At 35.0% G+C, this 20,313-nt stretch overlaps 1 protein-coding gene and 1 pseudogene across 1 annotated transcript in view; one reads left to right on the forward strand and one right to left on the reverse strand.

Moving 5' to 3' along the window:
• Nucleotides 1-3,966: 3,966 nt before the first annotated feature.
• LOC121299385 lies at nucleotides 3,967-11,855 on the reverse strand (annotated as a pseudogene).
• Nucleotides 11,856-17,107: 5,252 nt separating this feature from the next.
• LOC121299143 (protein unc-13 homolog C-like) overlaps nucleotides 17,108-20,313 on the forward strand; it is a 152,488-nt gene continuing 149,282 nt past the window's right edge. Inside the window, exons 1-3 of the mRNA XM_041226712.1 lie at nucleotides 17,108-17,294; nucleotides 18,084-18,113; nucleotides 20,165-20,264. Coding sequence (XP_041082646.1) covers nucleotides 17,273-17,294; nucleotides 18,084-18,113; nucleotides 20,165-20,264 — 152 coding nt within the window. The 5' untranslated portion in view covers nucleotides 17,108-17,272. The remainder of the gene's footprint in view (nucleotides 17,295-18,083; nucleotides 18,114-20,164; nucleotides 20,265-20,313) is intronic.

Below are 20,313 nucleotides of genomic sequence, written 5' to 3' on the forward strand. Positions count from 1 at the left end.
GAGTGTAAGAAGAACATATTACTGTAACCAGTGCAATCTGTTAAAAAAAAAAAAAAAAAAAAAAAAAAAAAAAAAAACATAACACACACACACACACACAGCTGGAATCAGAACCTCACAGTCTTAAAATGACAAAAACACAACCAAGATTAGAGACAAAAACTAATGAAAGTTATAGAAAGCCAACCCATATTGACATTGGTTATATATTAGAAGTGAACACTGCAGCATACTGACCTCGAATTTCTGTCAAATAGCAAAACCGATGATCAAAAGAGAAGCTAAATTCATTCTTTCATAGACCTCACTTAGTCTCGGTGACCTTGTGCAACATTTAGGCTTTACGATGTTATCGATTCGACCAGGCAGCTAACGTAGTCTGTGTAGTGCATTATCCTTTACTGAGGATCTTTTTTAGTTCTAGTTTTTTTGATTTTTTTTTTTTTTTTTTGTTTTTACAAATAAAAGAAATAAAAATGGAAAATGTGTTTTTCAATTTTTAAAGAATGCATGTAGTTTACATTTAATTCTTCCATCATTACTTTTTTGGCTACATGTTTGTAATCTGAAAGAATGGAGCTACTTTATTAACTAATAACTAGGTGGATATCTATTATGGGTGTCAATATGTATCCAGTCAGAGAACTGCACTTCTTAATTTCCTCCATTCATAATAATGACAGAACCAACCTCCCTGAAACCCTTACAATGTTTCCTTCATCGTTCCACACCTTAAAATGTCCAGTAAACATTTGCACAGGTTCAAAATTTGGAATTCAGTTTGATGCTGGTGAGGCTAACTCTTTGTTGTTTGTATAGCATATGTTATAGGTTTTACAGTAATTTCTTAAATATAACACACATCCTATGTATAACACACATTCTGTGTATAATGTGCATGTATGAGAAGCCTTGGTTCTCTATCAAGAACATAATAACGTACTACACAGTATGCTATAATCTGAGTATAGACACACCACGTTTACAACACATAACCTGTACGCAATGCACAGTAATTAGTCATGTTATACCAATTAAATGATGGTTCCCTTTTCACACTGTCTAAATAATGCACAACTAATATATATCGAAGCACTGATGATTAATATTCATGTTGAGCGCATTACTTTGGTAGTGTGAATAGAGAATAAGCCTGTTGCATCCTGGCTATTTTGAAATTGTCAGAACTTGCGATGTCCCTAAGATTCCCTAATCTGGTAAGATTGTCTCTATGGACACCAGTTGCATCCACAGATAAAGTTCAGTAATACATTTAAGATGCTTGTACTAGTAGCCCCGGAGACGGTCTTTTACCTCAGAGAAAGGGCAACTTCTGATAACAAGTTTCAAAACTTCTCAAAGCCCCATGACTCAGATTGCAAACATATTAAAAAGAGGTACGAGGACAGTAAAAAAACCACACAATTAAAATATATATATATATATATATATATATATATATATATATATATATATATATATATATATATATATACACACACACACACACACACACACACACACACACACACACACACACACACACACACACACATATATATATATATATATATATATATATATATATATATATATATATATTAAACCTTTTAAAATGCCATCTAAAGCTACGTTCATATAATCAATTACTGACGCTCTCCAAGACACTTGCGTCAGCATCTAAATATGACTAGTTGATTTCATAAGAAAGGTTGTAAGGTTTTATTATAAAGAAACCTAATAGATTTGTAAAAACAAATGCCTAGCAATTAATTAAGTTCCAACATTAGTAATCTTCAATTGGAGAGAAACAGTGTGGCTGCTAAGTGTGCTGAACAAGGCAGAATGTCATGATATAACTGGAGGATGGGTGGGCAGTAAATTTCCCTCTTGTTAATAATTAAATAGATGGAGCTAATGTTTTTATTTATAGCTTCTAGAAATATCTTTCATTCCCATTGAATGCGATGTCAGCTCAGCATCTCTGCTTGGCAGGACAAGACTTAGAACAGTGTTCATTTATTTACAATCAGTACCTTAAAAGCTTAAAGAGTAAGTAGCTTCAGATATAATTTTTATTGCTTTTGCACATTGAACTGTTGTATGGAGTTCTTCCTGAGTGGAACAACACCAACAATGGAATCTGACTATGCACCAACTGTAAAGCCAGTATCTCAAAACACGTTGTCTGCATCATTGATATTAGAACAACGTCGCAGTGAACACCTGCAGTGGTTTATAAGGTACTAGCAGTTGAAGTAGTGGTCGTGTAGGGGCAGGCACGACAACTGCATATATGCTCCCCTCACAGGAAGTCTTCAATAGGGTGCCATTTAATGATCTTCACAGAGAACAGATGTTTCCTGGCATGGATGATGCAGGCTTGCTCCTGGAGGTTTAGGACTGCTATTGACTGGTCACTTGCTAAACAGCAAACACTTTGGTGTACTTTTGGCTGAATTAATTCATAAATAAATACATACAAACATCAATGGCAGTTAATTAGCTTTAACACTTCCAGCTTTTTCTTTAACTGTTACCAATTAAATTCTTCCTAAATCATGTTTACAATTTTAAAACACTGACCCATGTCAAGGGATGTAGCACTGGAGCCATCAATATTTTTCCTCAGTTATAAATAGCTGCAGCGTGTGATGTTTACTTTGTACCAGTTTATATTATTTATTTGCTATTTCTGTGAGGAGGTCAACAATCCCTACATATTCTATATATTCAGCTGTAGATAAAAAAAAGGGGGGAAATTGACCGTTCACAAACTAAATTCTGACCTTCATGGGCTTATTGATCACAAAGCTCACAACAGATTCACCAAATTCTGAGTGATTACTTTAAAAGAAAATGAATAATTCTGAAAGCCTTACACAACACCGAAACTACCTAAGATTTTAATTTGATTTAATAATTCTGTTAATATTTGCGGTTCATTTCACTGTTAAAAAGAAAAGCTTCTGTTAATTCACAGAGCACCACAAGGCTATAAAAGGGGTATGTATGCTGTACTGGAGCTTGGGGAGCAAACCACTTTTTTTGTCCCATATTTAACAAAGGCAACGTGCCATGGATAATTTGGATACTTGCCAAAATATCCTACCTTACTTACTTCGAATCCCCCTTCATATAAAATTGTCATCCTTTTACTGTTTTAAAGAGACTTACTCTACATTCTTCCGGAGGTAATGAAAGGTTCATCACTGGACCGGCTTGCAGTGTAAATTTCTGCAAAATTTCTCCTGTAAACACATCCCACCAGACTACACAAGAGTCTTACCTCCTGAGACCAGCCAGCTTGGTTTGAAGCTCACAGATTTATTGTACGGGTACAGCAGACAAGTAACTCTTCCACTGTGGCATTGGACAGTCTTGTGAGAGAGCCAGTCTAAAATGGAAAAGTGTGAAGAGCAACACGATGCTATTGATTGCTGCTGCTGTGTCAGACAAACAATAACCGGAGAGATTTTCCAGATTACACGAAAAAGTCCAATACTACAATAACAGCAGAACTATCACACTGTAGCTTTTAAAATACTATTAGAGGTCAAATATTGCTGCAATGAACAGTTCTTTTTGGATTAAGGATTCAATTAAAGCATAGGTTAGCTGTATTATGTGCTGTACATATTCTGGTGATTTTTCAGCATATACATAATTTGAAATTGTTGTTCTCAAATTTCATAGTTATAGGTCATCTCCCAAAACATACTGACATTTTATTTTTATTTCATATGAAATAAATGTTGATTAAGATTAATTATCAGCATATGATGTAATTTTGCATGAATAATAAAAAAAAATATTAAAAAAATACTAGAAAGTATGTCAGTTTCATGTCTGCAATATTAAAATACTAGAACATGTCACTACTAGGTTATTTCAACTGTTATTTTAACAATGAAACCACAAGAACACGGACTGCATTGAATAAAACATTGATTTCAGTTCATAAATTTAATCCAGGTTGACGGAGTCTGTAAACTGCAAAACGAATACCACTAAGGGGTGTTATAATATACATTTAACACTAGATCAGGACTACATTAACTCCTTTCTCTTGATAAGACAGCCATCTGGTATTTAATTAACTTATCCCACTTCAGACTGCAGCAGAGCCAATTCTAAAAAGTCCTTTCTAAGATTTCATGGGGCTGCCACAGAGAGTGCTCGAGGTGATGAAATGGCATGGGGATCAAAGGACAACAATCACCTCTTACTTGAGAGCGGTCGTCAAGCAGCTTTGCTCTGGCTGCATGTAAAGCTGCCATTACTATTATTTTCCCACTTTCACATCCACTCACCAGTTGATTGTTGTTAGGTTTATAAACACTGATAGTGACCGCTGGGAACTCATGCCCAGGACAGCTGAGAGGGCCGATAATATCTTCAGATACGTGTTCTTTGAAAGAATCAGCCACACTGCAAGTTATAGCCACTTGAATGTCTAAAACACAGAGAAATAAACGGAATTCCCCTTAAACAAAACTATGAAATGAAATGACCAATCAAGCATTAATAGAACTGTAAAATAGGGCAATTCGATGTGTAACGGGTGGAAGATTTGCTTTATGTCATTGCTGTGCTCTTTAAACCACACAATATAAAAATGAACCAGTAGTACTTTAACACAAACAGTAGCCCAATGTAGACTGCAATTTAACAGCACCCGTTTAGCTGCACAAATACTATTCTTTGAGATTACAATAGGACAACACATTTGTAACATAATAGTAACCATTTACCTGAGTTTACCACAAAAAATAGTATAGTAACAGTATCATAATATATAATATACTTCAGGGATCTGCCTTAAGGTTATTCTCCCAGATTCATCACCAGAGAATAGAATCTTTTGGAAAGGTTCCTTTCTTTCGCTTATACAACCCAGTATAGGATGAGAAATCTAAAATATATAAACTAATTTGTAATGAAAGGTATACAACATTATCTAGAAAGCATACACTTTGAATACAGAACCTGCCAAAGTAGACATGTAAGTTATGTGTTTTAATCCACTTGTTAACATACCTTAGATCTGGCATGCAGCACAGCATACGTGGTGAAACCGCCTCGCTGGCTGAACTTTCACAGGGGGGATAGATAACGTGTTTTAAAAGACCCCTGTATAAACAGAACAACATTAGTCCATCACAACCTGCATTAACAGAGTCATTAACTTTGTATTATTTAATGAAAAAGCTCCTATATTTACATAAAGCCATGCCTAGCATGTTACAGGATTATGCTCAGGATGTCGTTTCTTTTAACCTTCATGCTAATAACTTGGAATTGGTACAATGTGATTTCTAATGGCCGGTTATTTAAAAGAAACAGTCCCAGCTGCCAAGTTCTGCATGGATAATCTTATTTCTTCATCTCCCGCTGCTCCACACAAAGGCCTAGTGCTACCGAACTCGAGACAAATCTTCAAGCGCCAAAGTGGTTTTGTTCAGCCTTTTGATCATGTGTGACATGGTGTGATTTCCTTTAATAAACCTCCCAAAGTTCATCTTGTACCTGCACTTTTCCAGGGTTTCCCCCGTCTCAGCCCACCTGTCCGACAGCTGGTAGATGTAGCTGTATCCATCCTGTGTCCAGGCTAGGAGTCTGTTAACAGGTCGCAACTCCCCCCCCCAGTAAAGCCCTGTCCAGTTTTACTGAATACCATACACATCAAGGAGAAATCACAATAGTCGTACACCTAAAAAAAAAAAAAAAAAAAAAAAAAAGATAATAACTATTGTTGCAAAATACTTGGTTCCAATGCTAGATTGTTTAATACTGGTATTAAAATGCAGATTTTAAAATGTTTCAAATAAAAGAACGCCGCATGTTAAGTTAAGGGCTCCTGCATGCAGCTTAGTTCTTTATTTCTAGTTTATGTAACATTTGCAGTTTGTTTTGCACTTCGTTTCACAAAAATGGTGCAAACACAGCACAGCGGTAAATGTTTTCTGAATATGGCCCATAATGTAGTGCATATATGTTTTAATATTTAAAATCAAAAATAAAAGTAGCAGAATTACCAGAATGAACCTTTTTTCAGCGTAAATCATCAACATACATATTCTACATTGATTTTATTTGTCAGATCTATTGATCATGTCCGTTTATAACATGGATGCTGAAAAATATTGCATTTACTGTACTTTTTCATTGTATTCGGAAGAGGGGACAGGTTTCAGTGTTATAAGTGCACTGTTATAATACCTTCCAATGTATTTCTTTAATTTTGTCAACAACTTTGTTAATGGATGTTAGCTATTAATTTTTAGGACCATCTAACCATAAATATGCACTTGCAACAATTACTACACAGGATATTTGCAGCTGCTGATGCAGTGCATTTTATAACTGATAATATATTTAAGTAATATATCATCTTGCGTCTTATAAGAGATACAATTAGAGCTTTTTTTTGGTTCTGTAATTGTTTCCTGCAAAGATTCTGCTACACTATATTTTCTAAATTATTCATGTTAAATAGCTGTCACCTATAATTCATTTCACGCAAAGTATCAGCTCATTAAGCTACTGATCTGTATATTTAGTGATAAACTTTGGTGCTACTTCGAAGCTGGCGCTACGCTGTAGCCATTTAAAAACCATTATGAAGTGAACACAAAAGCACACTTCACCCGAATTTGCTGGCAGCAGTCTCATGTTAACTTGAGTTCTTTTAAACTCCAGTTTTTAACTGATTGATCACATTTTAACAAAGGGAACAGCGTTCACAATGGGAAGAGGAAGCGTGACACATAATATTTCTTTGTTGATTGAAAGCAGAGGGAAAATACTAACTGATCTGTGGCTAGGCAGTTCAGCAGTTTAAAAAACACATGTATCATTATTTTTTAATACTACTTATTATTCCATTACCTTCCAAGAGTCTGAACATACTACCAACAGCAATCATTCTGTGTACTTACATGATATGCAGTTTATATGCGGTTATGCAATACACTACAACTGGAAGAGAGGTTTTTCCACCACTTAGAAGCAGGTATACAGTACAGCTATGGCCAAAAAGTTTGCATTACCTATAATTTTATATATATGAACATAATTTAAGATATTTTATTTAACATCATGAAATCAAAGAAAATACAACATGACATGCTAAAAGTTTATAAGTCATAACAGTAGTAGAGCAGTTCATGTTAGATTTTGAAATGTCACTTTTTTCAAATTTTTGTCAGTTTTTTATTAAGTATATGGAAAACTACAAAGTAGTATGTGATTCAATATGTTAACGTAACATTATTCAACAGGTTTCATTTGACTTTATGAAGTAAAATGTGTTAATTCTATATAGTGATGCTAAACATTTGGCCATAGCTGCACAGTTCATTAACATGTAGTTGTATTTATAAACTGAACATCTCAAGTAACAGTAATAGCTGTTGCTGGCAAAATATCCTTTTAACATTAAATATTGCATACCTTTGTTCTCAAGCACAGATTAATTCAATATTATGAATATAAGCTTATTAAAGTACAACAAGTTGAGAAAAGAAAGAATGAATGAAGCCCTTTTCTCTGCATTTCTTATGCTTGTATGCATACTAACCTGCACACTCTTTACTGATGAGGATAAGTTCCAGGCTTTCAAAACTCCAGTAACTGATACAACTACTAAAGAGTCCTCTACAAAAAGAAAATTATCACAGTTAAGGTTAAAAAAATCATTTCATTTGGTGTTCAGATTTTCATTGAAATGACTTTGTTTCTCCAGGAGTGTTATTGATATAAAAGATGATTTATTGCATGTTGCTAACTCATCTGTTTTGTGTGGACAATAACATTGAGCTGATCCAGGCAGGAGACTCAGAAGAGATAAACGTATGAAGAAGTTCCAGCATCCGAGCATCAATGACCAGAACATCCTGGTACTCTCCACTGCACAGGAGCCATCCATCTTCCTCCATGTGGAATGAAGAGTAGTAATACTGGACAGAGAAGGAGAGCCATGTTCTGAATGGCCTTCCAATTCTAGAACACTCACTAGAGCTTTACATTTAGACACAGAGGTCTGAATAATTTACGTTTTCTGTTGAAATCTGGTATAACACTTGTGGTGATTGTTAGGCTGGTGTCTTAGTGATGGAATACTATAACCTAATTTCTGTACGTGTACAGTACACTATATACTTTTTGCATTTCTTGTTACTGTATCTTGGTTAATATTATTAGCATAGTATTATTGAAATAATCACAAACAAATGTCTCAGCATTCTTTAGTGGAATAAAGAAACAAAATCTCTCACAAAAATAATATTTCTTAATATTTAATATATTTTTCGAGAGTCACCTATTTAATGTATAGCTGATCTCAATTCGACTAGAATGTATAGCTGATCTCAATAGATCTCTATTGCATATATATATATATATATATATATATATATATATATATATATATATCTTATATATATATATATATATATATTGAATATTTACTGTAGCATGAAAGCTGGCCAATTTGCAGCATTTCTCAGAAATAATGCCTGAGACACTTACACAGATAGAGGTGTGAGTAAAGATCATCTTCATGTTCTCCACACACTGCCCACTGCTGACATTCCAAAGGCTCATCTACCTGCAAACATACCCCAATATTATTCTCAGTCATTTTCATTACATTGGCTGAAATTATCTGGTGCCACCACATCTCTGTATTGCTGCAACTGTCCACTTATATGGCTTATTGTTACAGATGGCCAAGAAAATGCTGTAGCCATTAAACAGAGGGATGCCATGTCTGTTTCTAACAGTGGCAGGTAATTACACCCTGCTGCCTAGCAGCAAACCTCAGTTTAAGGCATGGTCGTTACCCACCATTTTGCCTACAACAAATTGTAGGGACACTGCTATTATGGCTTGTCAATGTGTCACCCCAACTATCATTTGCTGGGAGTGACATGCTATTGAAAATGGTTCATTTCATCACAAGAAAACTACACAGTTCTGAAAGGCTAATGTATCTTCTGTGCATCTTCGCCTGTCAATCTTTTGAACTGATCTGCTGCTTGATGACTGGGAAGAATAGATACTGCCACCTTGTGGAATACTGATGGATTACTGATGTAGAGTTAGAATGCAATTGTTCTAAATTGAATATTCTTATATTTGTATAGTGGAATGTTACAATTCTCTTCTCTAAAAGCTTGAGTAATTTTGCAGTTGACCACATTTTACTGTGCTTTAGCAGCAAAAGCCATCTTCTACCATACTTTACAGTGATGTTATTTACATGTACCATGCTTCAGTATAATGCAGACCTTGTTTAAATCCGTATGTGTATTTACGCAAACCTTAGTTTACATGGTATATGGTCCACTTCCTACACAGTATATGGTCCATTTCCTACTTTTTCGACTTACCCATTGCTGGGAGCATTGACCACATATGGCTTCTTCTCAGAGTCTCTTGCTTTTGCAACACAGGTAATAGAGGCAGTTTGAAAAAGAGAAGGACTCTTGGTGAGATCTAGTGAAACACACAAGTATATTTTATGATCAGTAACTAATGGTTTTGAGGTCTCAAAGTCAATAAGGTAAGCATATACTGAGACAATCCTTTCCTGAGACAATTTTTTCCCTTTTCTTCTTTGACTTTTATTCACCCAGCATCAACAATTAAAAAGATTTAAGTGATGCAGTTTTGTGTAGTTCTGCAGTGTCCACTACTGTGTACATTGTGTGTATTAGGTGGTAATGCTTGCAAGACTAAATCCTGGTCTACAAGCCAAGACTGGTTGATTTATTTTCCAACTATTCATATTTTTGAACTGAAATCAAATACTTTTTATAGCAAGGAAAATGTCATAAACCAGAGATTCAACTTTTACATGTTAGCTTTACAGTCTTAGTGGTTCAGTTTCACTATCTGTTAAGGATGCATGTCAGCTGTCTAGTTGTCAGGTGCCAGTTCCCATGGAGGGGGAAGCTCTATCAGGGGCCTCACGCTCTCTCACCCAGGGAGACCATGGCAGGACAGAAATCTTAATGCAGCCATAAGACATAGTTTATGGCGTAGACATATTTAATTTTCTTTTGCATTTGGCAATTTTTTTGTAATGGCCTTGTTATTTGTGTAGTTTTAGTATTGCTATATTAATAAGTGATATGAGCAATTAAAAAGGGGGAGGGGTTTGGATGTAACTTTGTGTGACCCCAAAGTACAACAGAGCCACACTCTGGTCAGAAAAACCTCACAAGAACATAGACTACTCAAATGATCATTAGGAAGAGGCCAGAGATAATTAAACACAACCACAAATATGTTGTCTAGTGTCCAAAAAACGGTACTACAGCTGACAGTGAAGAGACATATACTGTAGCTGAAGAATTTGAATGCCTATGCACATCAACCGTTGTACTACCCTCTCTGGAGACTAGTGAAGATGGGAAATTCTTGTACACAAATGTTGCAACCTCATCATGGTTATTTTTAAATTCAGAACAACACAGGTAAAATGCGTTTTGTGTGGCATGCTACTGCATTACTGAAAAGGTGTTACAACTGGCAGCTGTTTTGTCAGATTCATAGAATCACAGAAAATGAATCATTAAAAACATGTATTAGTTAGTACTACAATTCATATCAAAACCATTCAAGCAATTACCAATTTATCTACTAAATACAAACTGTAGAATCTTGATAAATTCTCTACTTTTAATTTGGTAAAAATGAATATGGAACATTTACTGATCGACTAAAAAAAAACCGACACAGTAAATATGAAATGAATTGAAGGTACTCTGGTTTATTTTTTGCCTAAAACTACTCTTCAGGAACATGACAACTTCTCAAATAACAAACAAACAAAAGGAAATACAAAGGGTAATAGCAATGCACACTGTGCGTCTATTACACCAAAATACAATAAACTGCACCTGCAACTGGATTGCATTAGTGAACACAGACTATGTAGAACTGTTCAGTGCTCTTTTGTTTATAGGATAAACATTTTTTGGTGTGTTTTATCAACATAAACTTGAAACCAGAAACCTTATTTAAGATATAATAATAATTAAAAAAAAAATACATTAAAATAATCCAACCTTTAAATCGCTGGAAAGACTCCACAGACATAGCTGACCTTCTTGGTTTCCAGTTACAATGGTCTGTTGATCATCTGTGATCATTATCTCTGTGATAGAGTGAGATGGTGCCCTTCTGCCCCACACTGCCATAGACTGCACTGAGCTCTCTGTATCTATCCACAACCTACAACAATGGGCATATTAGGGATGTTATAGACACCTCTAGATGAATATTAATATTTCAAATATGCTACAGCAATACTAGATTATAAAACATGTTATTACAGCATTTTATAAAACTTTACTGCAGTTACTTTATAGGACATAAGGTTTTCCACTGTTAATACGTCAAGTTGCACAGTTATGACCTTGCTTAAGCATTAACAGAAAGGTGCTTTGACTGTCTCCTGAGTGGATATTAGTAAAGCTTTTTATATTAGTGAGGGTGACTTGATGCATCCACAAGCTCATATGACAAGGTCCTGGACTTTGGTTCTGCTTCTGCCCTGATATGAGTGGCTTCAGCCACTTCCGACTGTTGGCAATGGAAATATTTTCTTCATTCTGCATAAAATCCAAATTAATCTCAACCTCATTTTGTTTTGGGCAGTGTTTCTAGATACAAAGAAAGCTGGCCGAAAGAGCACGTCAATTAGGTTTAAGAACGACTCATTACTTATAGTTCTCTGAATAAAATTCACAGAACATCGCCCTGAATATTTAAACTAACGCGGCACCATTCGTGCAGGAACAGCCTTTGAAAAGGGGGCTCGGAAACGAATGTTTCTTAACCATCATTTCACTTCTGTAATTCCCACAACAACAATAAACAGGCCATCATTTTAAACTGCCTTTTTAATCTGTCATTCTGAATAGGGTCAAATTATGCTGTCTAAAGTGCTTAAATCCATTTCCATCTAGCTTCCCTTTTAGAATGAGAAAACACTCTAACACTCTTACTCTGCAGACGTGATAATTTATATAGATAGGAGATTCCTGCCAAAACTCCTGCCTCGTTAATCTTATTCTTTTATAAAGACACGTTATAGAAGCAAACTGTATTGAAGACAGGGCTCTGTTATGCATTTTTCTGGTCTTTCATTGTGTAGACGCCGGGGGTGGAGAAATACCTTTTTTTTCTAAAAGAAAAATGCATGTATGTATATGTGTGTGTGTGTGTGTGTGTGTGTGTGTGTGTGTGTGTATATATATATATATATATATATATATATATATATATATATATATATATATATATATATATAAAAGGTGTTGCCAAACAATATTATGCACCAGGCTAGAATTCTAACTAAAGATGTAAATGCTGTACAGCACCTATAGCCAAAAGCTGCAGCAATTCAGTTTCCCAACATCAGGGCAGTAAAGCACCATTGTTCTGAATAGAGCAAGATTAATTGGGAGTGCATCAACAGTTCTCAAGATCAATGACTGTTAATGTTACCGAGAATCGTAACAAATGAGAAACAGAGACTTGTGCTATATAAACATAAGCTTTTACTGCCACATTCTAGGAGCACTTGATGGGTACTTCAGTCTTTATTTTAACACCAGACAAATCTGAAATGAAAACTCATTTTCTTGATAGTCCACCGGCTGAAGCCAACTTCAAAAGATAATAAGTGAGATATCAACCAGTCTTATATAAATGGGTAAAACACACGGCCATTTAGATAGTGGGACGTTTGCACCTTAATTATGTAGCATGTATAGAGATCCTTTTGTCACTTCGATATATGCTCTACCTTAAGCCTGTATGTCACTTTCATTAGCGGAATGTCACAGAAAGTGTCTGAAGAGGCCCCCTGAATTCTGATGAGACCAGAGTATCTTTTGATGAAAACATATTTTTTATTGATTGCACTAGAACAAAATCAACCCTAAAATGAAACTCAGGGACACAAAAACAAAAAAATAAGAAGACAATTTCTGAGTGGCAGATGAAGATTAGCATTGAGAAATTGAATTTCAGCTGCAACCCCCTGGTGTAATCAGTAGCTGGGAGGTGGTCTTGCCCTTATTGTACCCCCCTCTGTGATTATGGTAGATTACTGCACAAAATAAAGGAAATGTTTGTTGTTTACTGTTTCCAGCAGCAGTGTGATGCAGAGTTGAATGGTGAGCGATAGGTGGCTCTTGAAACATGTTCTGGTGCCTCTATTATCAGCCATCATTCTGTGGCTGGCTGGGCGCATTTTTGAAATGCTATAAATGTGTACCTGCTGGAAACACCAATTTGACACATTTATTGATTCAACTTTTTGTGGCTCTACTTTACTGTTTCACTCAAAAAAAAGAAAAGATTGCTGAGCACACTAAAAAAAAAAAGAATTGCAAGTCAAACTGCACATACAGTCGTAAAAGCACCTTAGTACATAATCCATTACTGTATACTGTATACTGAAAGCTATCACACAGTCCTGAAACCTAATCAAATACATGCTATTTAGGTAACGTTAAAATGGCTGTGTAGAGTTTTAAACCAAACAAATTGCACATCAAGCTTATTTTGAGAAGGACCTAAAGCTAGGTGAAACTGGACGTGTAACTAAAACTATAACCATGCTGTTCTTCCTGCATCTATAAACCAGCTAATTCCAAAACACACCACCTCTCTACCAACGCATACCGCCACTGTTACGGTTGAGACCATCGTTAATTGTTGCTGCTGTTTTTTAAATACGCCTGTAGCAGGAGGCATGTCACGCTTGTATCTTTTTTTTATTTTGTTTGTTTACAATGCTGGTAAATAAGATACGCCCGCACATTTTCTGTTCTATACTTTTTGCAGGGGCCTTATATTAACAGAAATGTTATACAGTACTTACGGGAATATAGAAACATTACAAATTACTAAAACAATACCACTTATGAATGAGATCGTATTACTTGGTCCTTTTGAAGTGTATTTATTTAAAAAAAAAAAAAAAAAAAAAAAAAAAAAACGCATAAAAAAGGAACAGTATTTTATTGCAGGTATAGTATAGTTTATATACGCGTATAAATGTACATGAATAACTAACTAAACATGGCCACTAGAGGGAACTGTAGCACTTTAAACCTGTACCTTCTAATACTGGCTCAACATTATCTCGTTCTGAATACTTTCAGTATCCGTCCATGTGAAGTATTTTCATTTCTTATATCACCCACTCCCTTATATTATCATTATTCCTAATAAAAACATATTTTAAAGAAAACCATGTTTCCAAGTGAAGGCATATTTCCGATATCCTGCAGTCACTATATTAGTGGGTGAATCTTTTCAAATGTGTCTCTAAAAGGACAAAGACTTTATAATATACTCCTGCCTCCTGCAAGCGTTTGTTCATATATAGATATATAGATATATAGATAGATAGATATAGATATATAGATAGATAGATAGATAGATAGATAGATAGATAGATAGATAGATAGATAGATATAGATATAGATATATAACCTTTTTTGTAAACTCAAGGGCATCTGAACCATAGAGGCATAAGTGACATTTTTGTCAACATGGAATATTATATATCAAATTAAAGCTCTTGAGATCTATCTAGTGCCAAAAGGACCTAACTGAAATCACAAATTGCATTGAATAAAGTGAGAAAGTAATAAAGACACAACTGCAAAATCGAGGTAAACTTAGTGCTAGGAGGGCGTAATTAGCAGACTTACACCCTCCTGTACAATAAAGCTTTGTGTAAAACAATATCTATTGTTTGTGTAGATATTTTACTCAGTTAAATTGAGGATTCAAGAATGAATTCACTGCAGAATAAGAATCAGACCATGTGAATTGCAGAAAATCTTGTAAATTATATTTTACAGTAGTATTTTTTAAGTTTACTTTATTAAATATGACTGCATATGTGAACATTTATATTTTAAAGATACATATTGATTTATTAATTGTTATTAAATTGAAGAAAAACAAGTCTGGGATAGAACTAGTGAAGAAAACCACACTTTTGATGCAATGGGTATTCATTTCAGTGTGTTATTATAGAAAATCTAACTTTTAAGCCAACTTTTCAGTGCTATTCTTACTTCTTGAAGTTTCAAATTCAAAACTATTTTAAATTCTTTAATTTTAAACTGGTTCTAAGCCCTTGAAATGTTATCTACATATATAATGCAATGTACATAGGAGCAAGGAGGTTTCAAAAGGGAAGGAGAGTAGGGTGCATTCCTACAGCTAAAACTGTAAATCAGTTCTCTGTCCTGAATAAGTTTACTACTACAGCAGATAAGACAGGTTTTACTGCTTGTTTATCTATCAATACCAGTAGAAGCTCAGAATCATACTGGATCAACTTTCATTTTCATAAGTGGAATAATGAAAATCCATGAGTGGAGAAATGACTTAGCCATTTAATTTGTTTTGTGTTTTCATTAAATTTTTTTTGCATTTCTTCCAGGTAGAGGTTGATGCCAGGGGCAATACATCACTGCACTGTGGGCATTTAAAACTGCTACATAATATTGTGATCTATTGTGTTTGGGCTATTGACATACAGGAAAGTAATATCTTGCATTACATCATCACAGTCTCATTTACTGATTCACTAGACAATTTAATTTATAATAAGAGGCATTTTCCCACAATTTTATAAAGAATTGAAAGTTCCTTTTAAATATAATTTAGATTCTTTCTTTCTTTCTTTTGTATATGTCCTTGCTATTGTATGGTGTTTACAACAATTCCAATGCATTCTTAACCTGCCTTTACCTGGCATAATCTTGCTTTGAGCTTGTTTGTGGAATCCTAAATGCCGGGACTAAATACCCTTCCCCATTCCATTCATATCAAGTGACAATGTGACCTTTCAGCCACATCTACTCTTACTGCACATAATTAGAATGGAATGAGGAAGGCTATTCACTCCCAGCATTTAGGATTCTCCAGGTAAGCTCATTGCAAGTTCACTGCCAAATAAAGGTAAACTTTGAGAATAATGTATTAAAGTCCAGTGTAAATGCAACAGAACTCATGCTTATTTCAAACATTGTGGCAGTACACTCTTGCCACTACCCACTCCCTTACAGAGTGCTGCTGTCCAGTCATTGTGGCTCACTAACAAGTATCCATCATTCATTGGTTCTCAGAGACTTACTTTGAAACCAGTGCCAGGGAAAGGACCATTTTCTGGAAGGGGGGTGGGGGTGATAACTCATATGTTGCTTTCTTTTTTGTTGGTAATATACCATTACAATTGTTCTCAGACCACAGCTGAAATACGGTACCCTTTGACTTGATATTGACAAAATAATACATATATCTCAGTATTCCTGTAGTTTGATACATTAGAATATATGTTGTTTTCCTGTTGTAGTTGCCAGCTGGTTTTCCACTGACATCTTTTTTTTTTTTTAAAGGAACTTCTAATATATCAGATGGGCCAACAGAATTGAAAGTGTTATATGCTCTCTTTGGAGATTTTTCCTACTTTTTTTTCTTTATAATGTCCCAAATATAACTATGGTGAAATATTCAGGTGGCGTGGCAATGGCTGACTGTCATCACTAACCAGCCACTTTTTAAACTGTATATGGCTTCTTCTTAGAACACACACACACACGCACACATATGAGTATGTCTACCGTTAGATATTATTAAATACTGTAATTTCCATTTCTTTGTGTATAACCCCTTTGATCACGATTTTTATTCACATTTTTGGAAAAAAAACAGTTTGTGTGAACTCTATGAAATTCGTGAACTTGCCCTGCCCAAACTTTAATAATAATAATAATAATAAATAAATAATAATAATAATCAAAACATATATGCATTATAAAATAGATGCACAGACAGGAAATAGTTAGGAAACTTAACGTGGTGCTTGGAACATGAACGTAACGTAAATGTCATATTTAGAACACAGAAAGGAAATATTTAAATGAAGTACCATAATAAAGCTTACTCTAACAGTCACCATGACCTAACTTCATAACATGTGGTATAGCAACTAAAAAAGCACGCTACTTCTGTCACTCTGCTAAGTAAACGTTTGCACTGACTGGATTGGCAAAGGCAGCTGTTTAATTTGCATATACGCTGTAATCCTACAGTAGGGGTTTAGTTCGCCAGTGTGAAGGATTTCAAACGTTTTGTTGCTATCACAGAAGTCAAGAATAATTTTACTGTATCATCGGAGAAAAAGAACGGGTGGGAAGCCGTGGGAATCTAATTTGGAAAGATAATGGCATTACTCTGCGTGAAAGGTACGTGCAAAAACACGTACGGATTGCCTTAGTTTAAAAAAAAAAAAAAAAAGTCCTGCAGCAGACGAAGAAATAACTTTTTTTAAAATATATGAATCGACAAACAGTAATTGCTATTAATAAAAAAATAAATAAATACGAACATAAACGGTTCCTGTAAATGTCTTTGCTAAGGTGCAAGCCAGCTATGCAAATCATTTTAATAACTAGGTGTTTCAGCGCGGAGCCTGCGAGTGTGTGTTGACTGGACTTCTGTAGTTATGCCTTGACGATACACAGGTGCATGCTGAGTCCTGTTTATGCAGCTATGATATTATTTAGAATTGTAAACGTTTCAAACTGATATAGAAGTCCAACGATCATTACTAAACTTACATCATCAGTGCTATTCACACGAATGTACATCTTAAATAACCAGTTATCAGAAGTCATTAACAGCTATTACTGAAACTGGAGAATGCAATGCACAGCTATGTTAAATGCAATACCATCGTTAATGCACGCCACACTATCCCATGTGGTTTAGTATTGTCATAGATTTAATGACAGTTCAATCTTTGTCAAAAACATTCTTGTTTAAAGAACATTTGCCAAAAGCAAATAGTGTGATTCATAAAAGAAAGCTCCTGTTAGACTTTCCAAACATAAATAAGCACGTGTTGAAGTTTTTATGCCTTTTATATCCACAGTTGACTAACAACGATGAGAAATCTTTGCAGTTTTGTCTGTGTGGTAAAGTCTGAGTTTTATTACTGATGATTAATCTCCCCCTCCTCCCTTTGTTTTCAGTTAAAAGAGCAATGATGCATGGACCGTCAGGTGGGTTTATGTCCTTATTTTAATTTCAGCTGGAATAATTATTGCATGGGGGGATGCATGGTGTTTGTGGCAGCCCAGAGATGCAGCGAATTGGTATAATGAGAGACTAGAAACAGTAAAAACTCTCTACAGGGCTGGACAGCTACTGTAATAGTTTAACATACTAAAGATGTTTACCACATATGTGCAAAAAGATGCAATGCTCTTTACCTGGTGCAGAATTTTTTTCAAATACAAAAATCTTCAAATACAATCCTGTGTGCTGATTTTTGTAATGGTTACCAAAAATGATGGTGAGTGAGATTACCACTGACACTATAAAGGGTATAGGTTTCATTCAACAGTATCTCTAAATGCAACTCTTCTATGGTCCTAACCCTAGCCCTAATGTTAATGTAGATAGGTGTGTGTGTGTGTGTGTGTGTGTGTGTGTTGGTATGAAGACCAAATTTAAGTCATAAACTCAGTATTCAAGGTCTCTGTTGGCCCATCACACTCTGGCCAAGGTTTTAATCAAAAAAATGGGGACCTGCATTTCATATAATTTTATAACAAAGTATTTCTTTGTATGATAGCAAACAGATTCATTAAGGAATGAATGCAATGCCATAACGCTTTACACACAATATATTTCGGTCATATTTGGTCAGAAAATATAACCCTGGCTTTACTGTAATAAATTATTTTTTTCAGCTTGGCCTCCTTGCCAGCAAAATGCCACATTAACTGTATAACTGTATCTCTTTAAAAGTGCCATTAAAAGTAGCTGCACTAAATGTCACTTTATTACAACCCCCCCCCCCAATAAATAATTAACTGTGAATCATTGAAAAACACCAGAATTAACCTTCTGGGCCTCCAGTACTTAAGAATTTTCAAAGCTGCCCATATCATTTACATTGGATTACATTTGTATGGCACTTTTAAAAGCATAGCTGTACAAAGGTTTGCGTTTATATTTTTGCACACATTCTTGTGTATGTAGCGTTACTCTGTGGATTGCCAAATGCTAGGTTGTCTGTAAATTACTAAATAAGTTTGCAGGTGTTGCTGAATTACAATGTATCAAACACGCTAAACACATATATGTTAAATGTTAAATCAGGGAAACATTTATGGCTAATAGTATCTGCCTTCATTAACTTTTGGTAATTTACACTTGAATGCATTAAATCCTTTTGGTGGGTAGGCAGTGCATGAAGGCACAAGCCGAAACATTTATCAGCTTGATTCTGGTGAGGGGTCCCATAAGTTCAGATCTGGAAATGTAAACGGAATATTATTTCTGCACCAAGTGGAGGCTTATATTTCCCAGTGGAAGACTTAGCCTAAGTAAGTATGAAAATCAAATAGATTAAAACTCTCTGTATTTACTGTTTGATGCTTTGCCAAGTGTAGCTGTGAGCTCTACAGTGGTCTAAATAAGACTAATTGCTTATGAAATATGAATCTATTCCTCTGAGGAATGAATGAAAAATTACCTGTGGCTTTTAATGGACTGGAAGCAGAGGATTCCAGCAGCTTCTAAAGAAATTTGAAACTCGGTTGAGCCAAAGTAAAATAATATGTCTTACCTGCTTAAAATACAGCATATTGAGTCATTCTGGCCTCAAACTCTAAGTAAGGGTTGAAGTTAAATTGCATTGTCAGGGAATTGGTGTTACTTTTAAATTTTAAGATAACCTGAAACATACATTAGAACTTGAAAGTGAAGGGTAACAGATGTAAATTGCTCTTCCTGTTGCTCATACTGTACACTTGTCAAATGTTTTGCTCAAAAGCCTGTCCTTAGTTAAACTATTTTCAGGAACATCTATTTATGTTGAGGTGTACAGAGAATGCCTGCAAAGGTGGGACATATAGGTCCATTGTGCACCAAGATGGACAGAATCCTTAAGGCAGTTAATCATGGCAGTACTGAAGGTTATTTATAGCTGCAAATAACCCCAAAACTATATTAGTGCAGAGCGTTTTTGCTGCTTTTTTCAATGCAAACAGTTATAAACTGTAAATTCCAAATGATAAATTGAAATACTTTTTTTTTTCCTTAGATAAATTCAACAGCTACGTTATCCTAAAAGTTCAGAATTTGAAGAGCACAACTATAACCAGAAGAGGAAGCCGACCATGTTGGGAACAGGACTACATGTTGTAAGTATTTCAAGTATGTAAGTGCAGACAGGATAAGGGTATTTACAGT

The sequence above is a fragment of the Polyodon spathula genome, chromosome 24 (assembly GCF_017654505.1).
Source record: "Polyodon spathula isolate WHYD16114869_AA chromosome 24, ASM1765450v1, whole genome shotgun sequence".
Lineage (NCBI taxonomy): Eukaryota > Metazoa > Chordata > Actinopteri > Acipenseriformes > Polyodontidae > Polyodon > Polyodon spathula.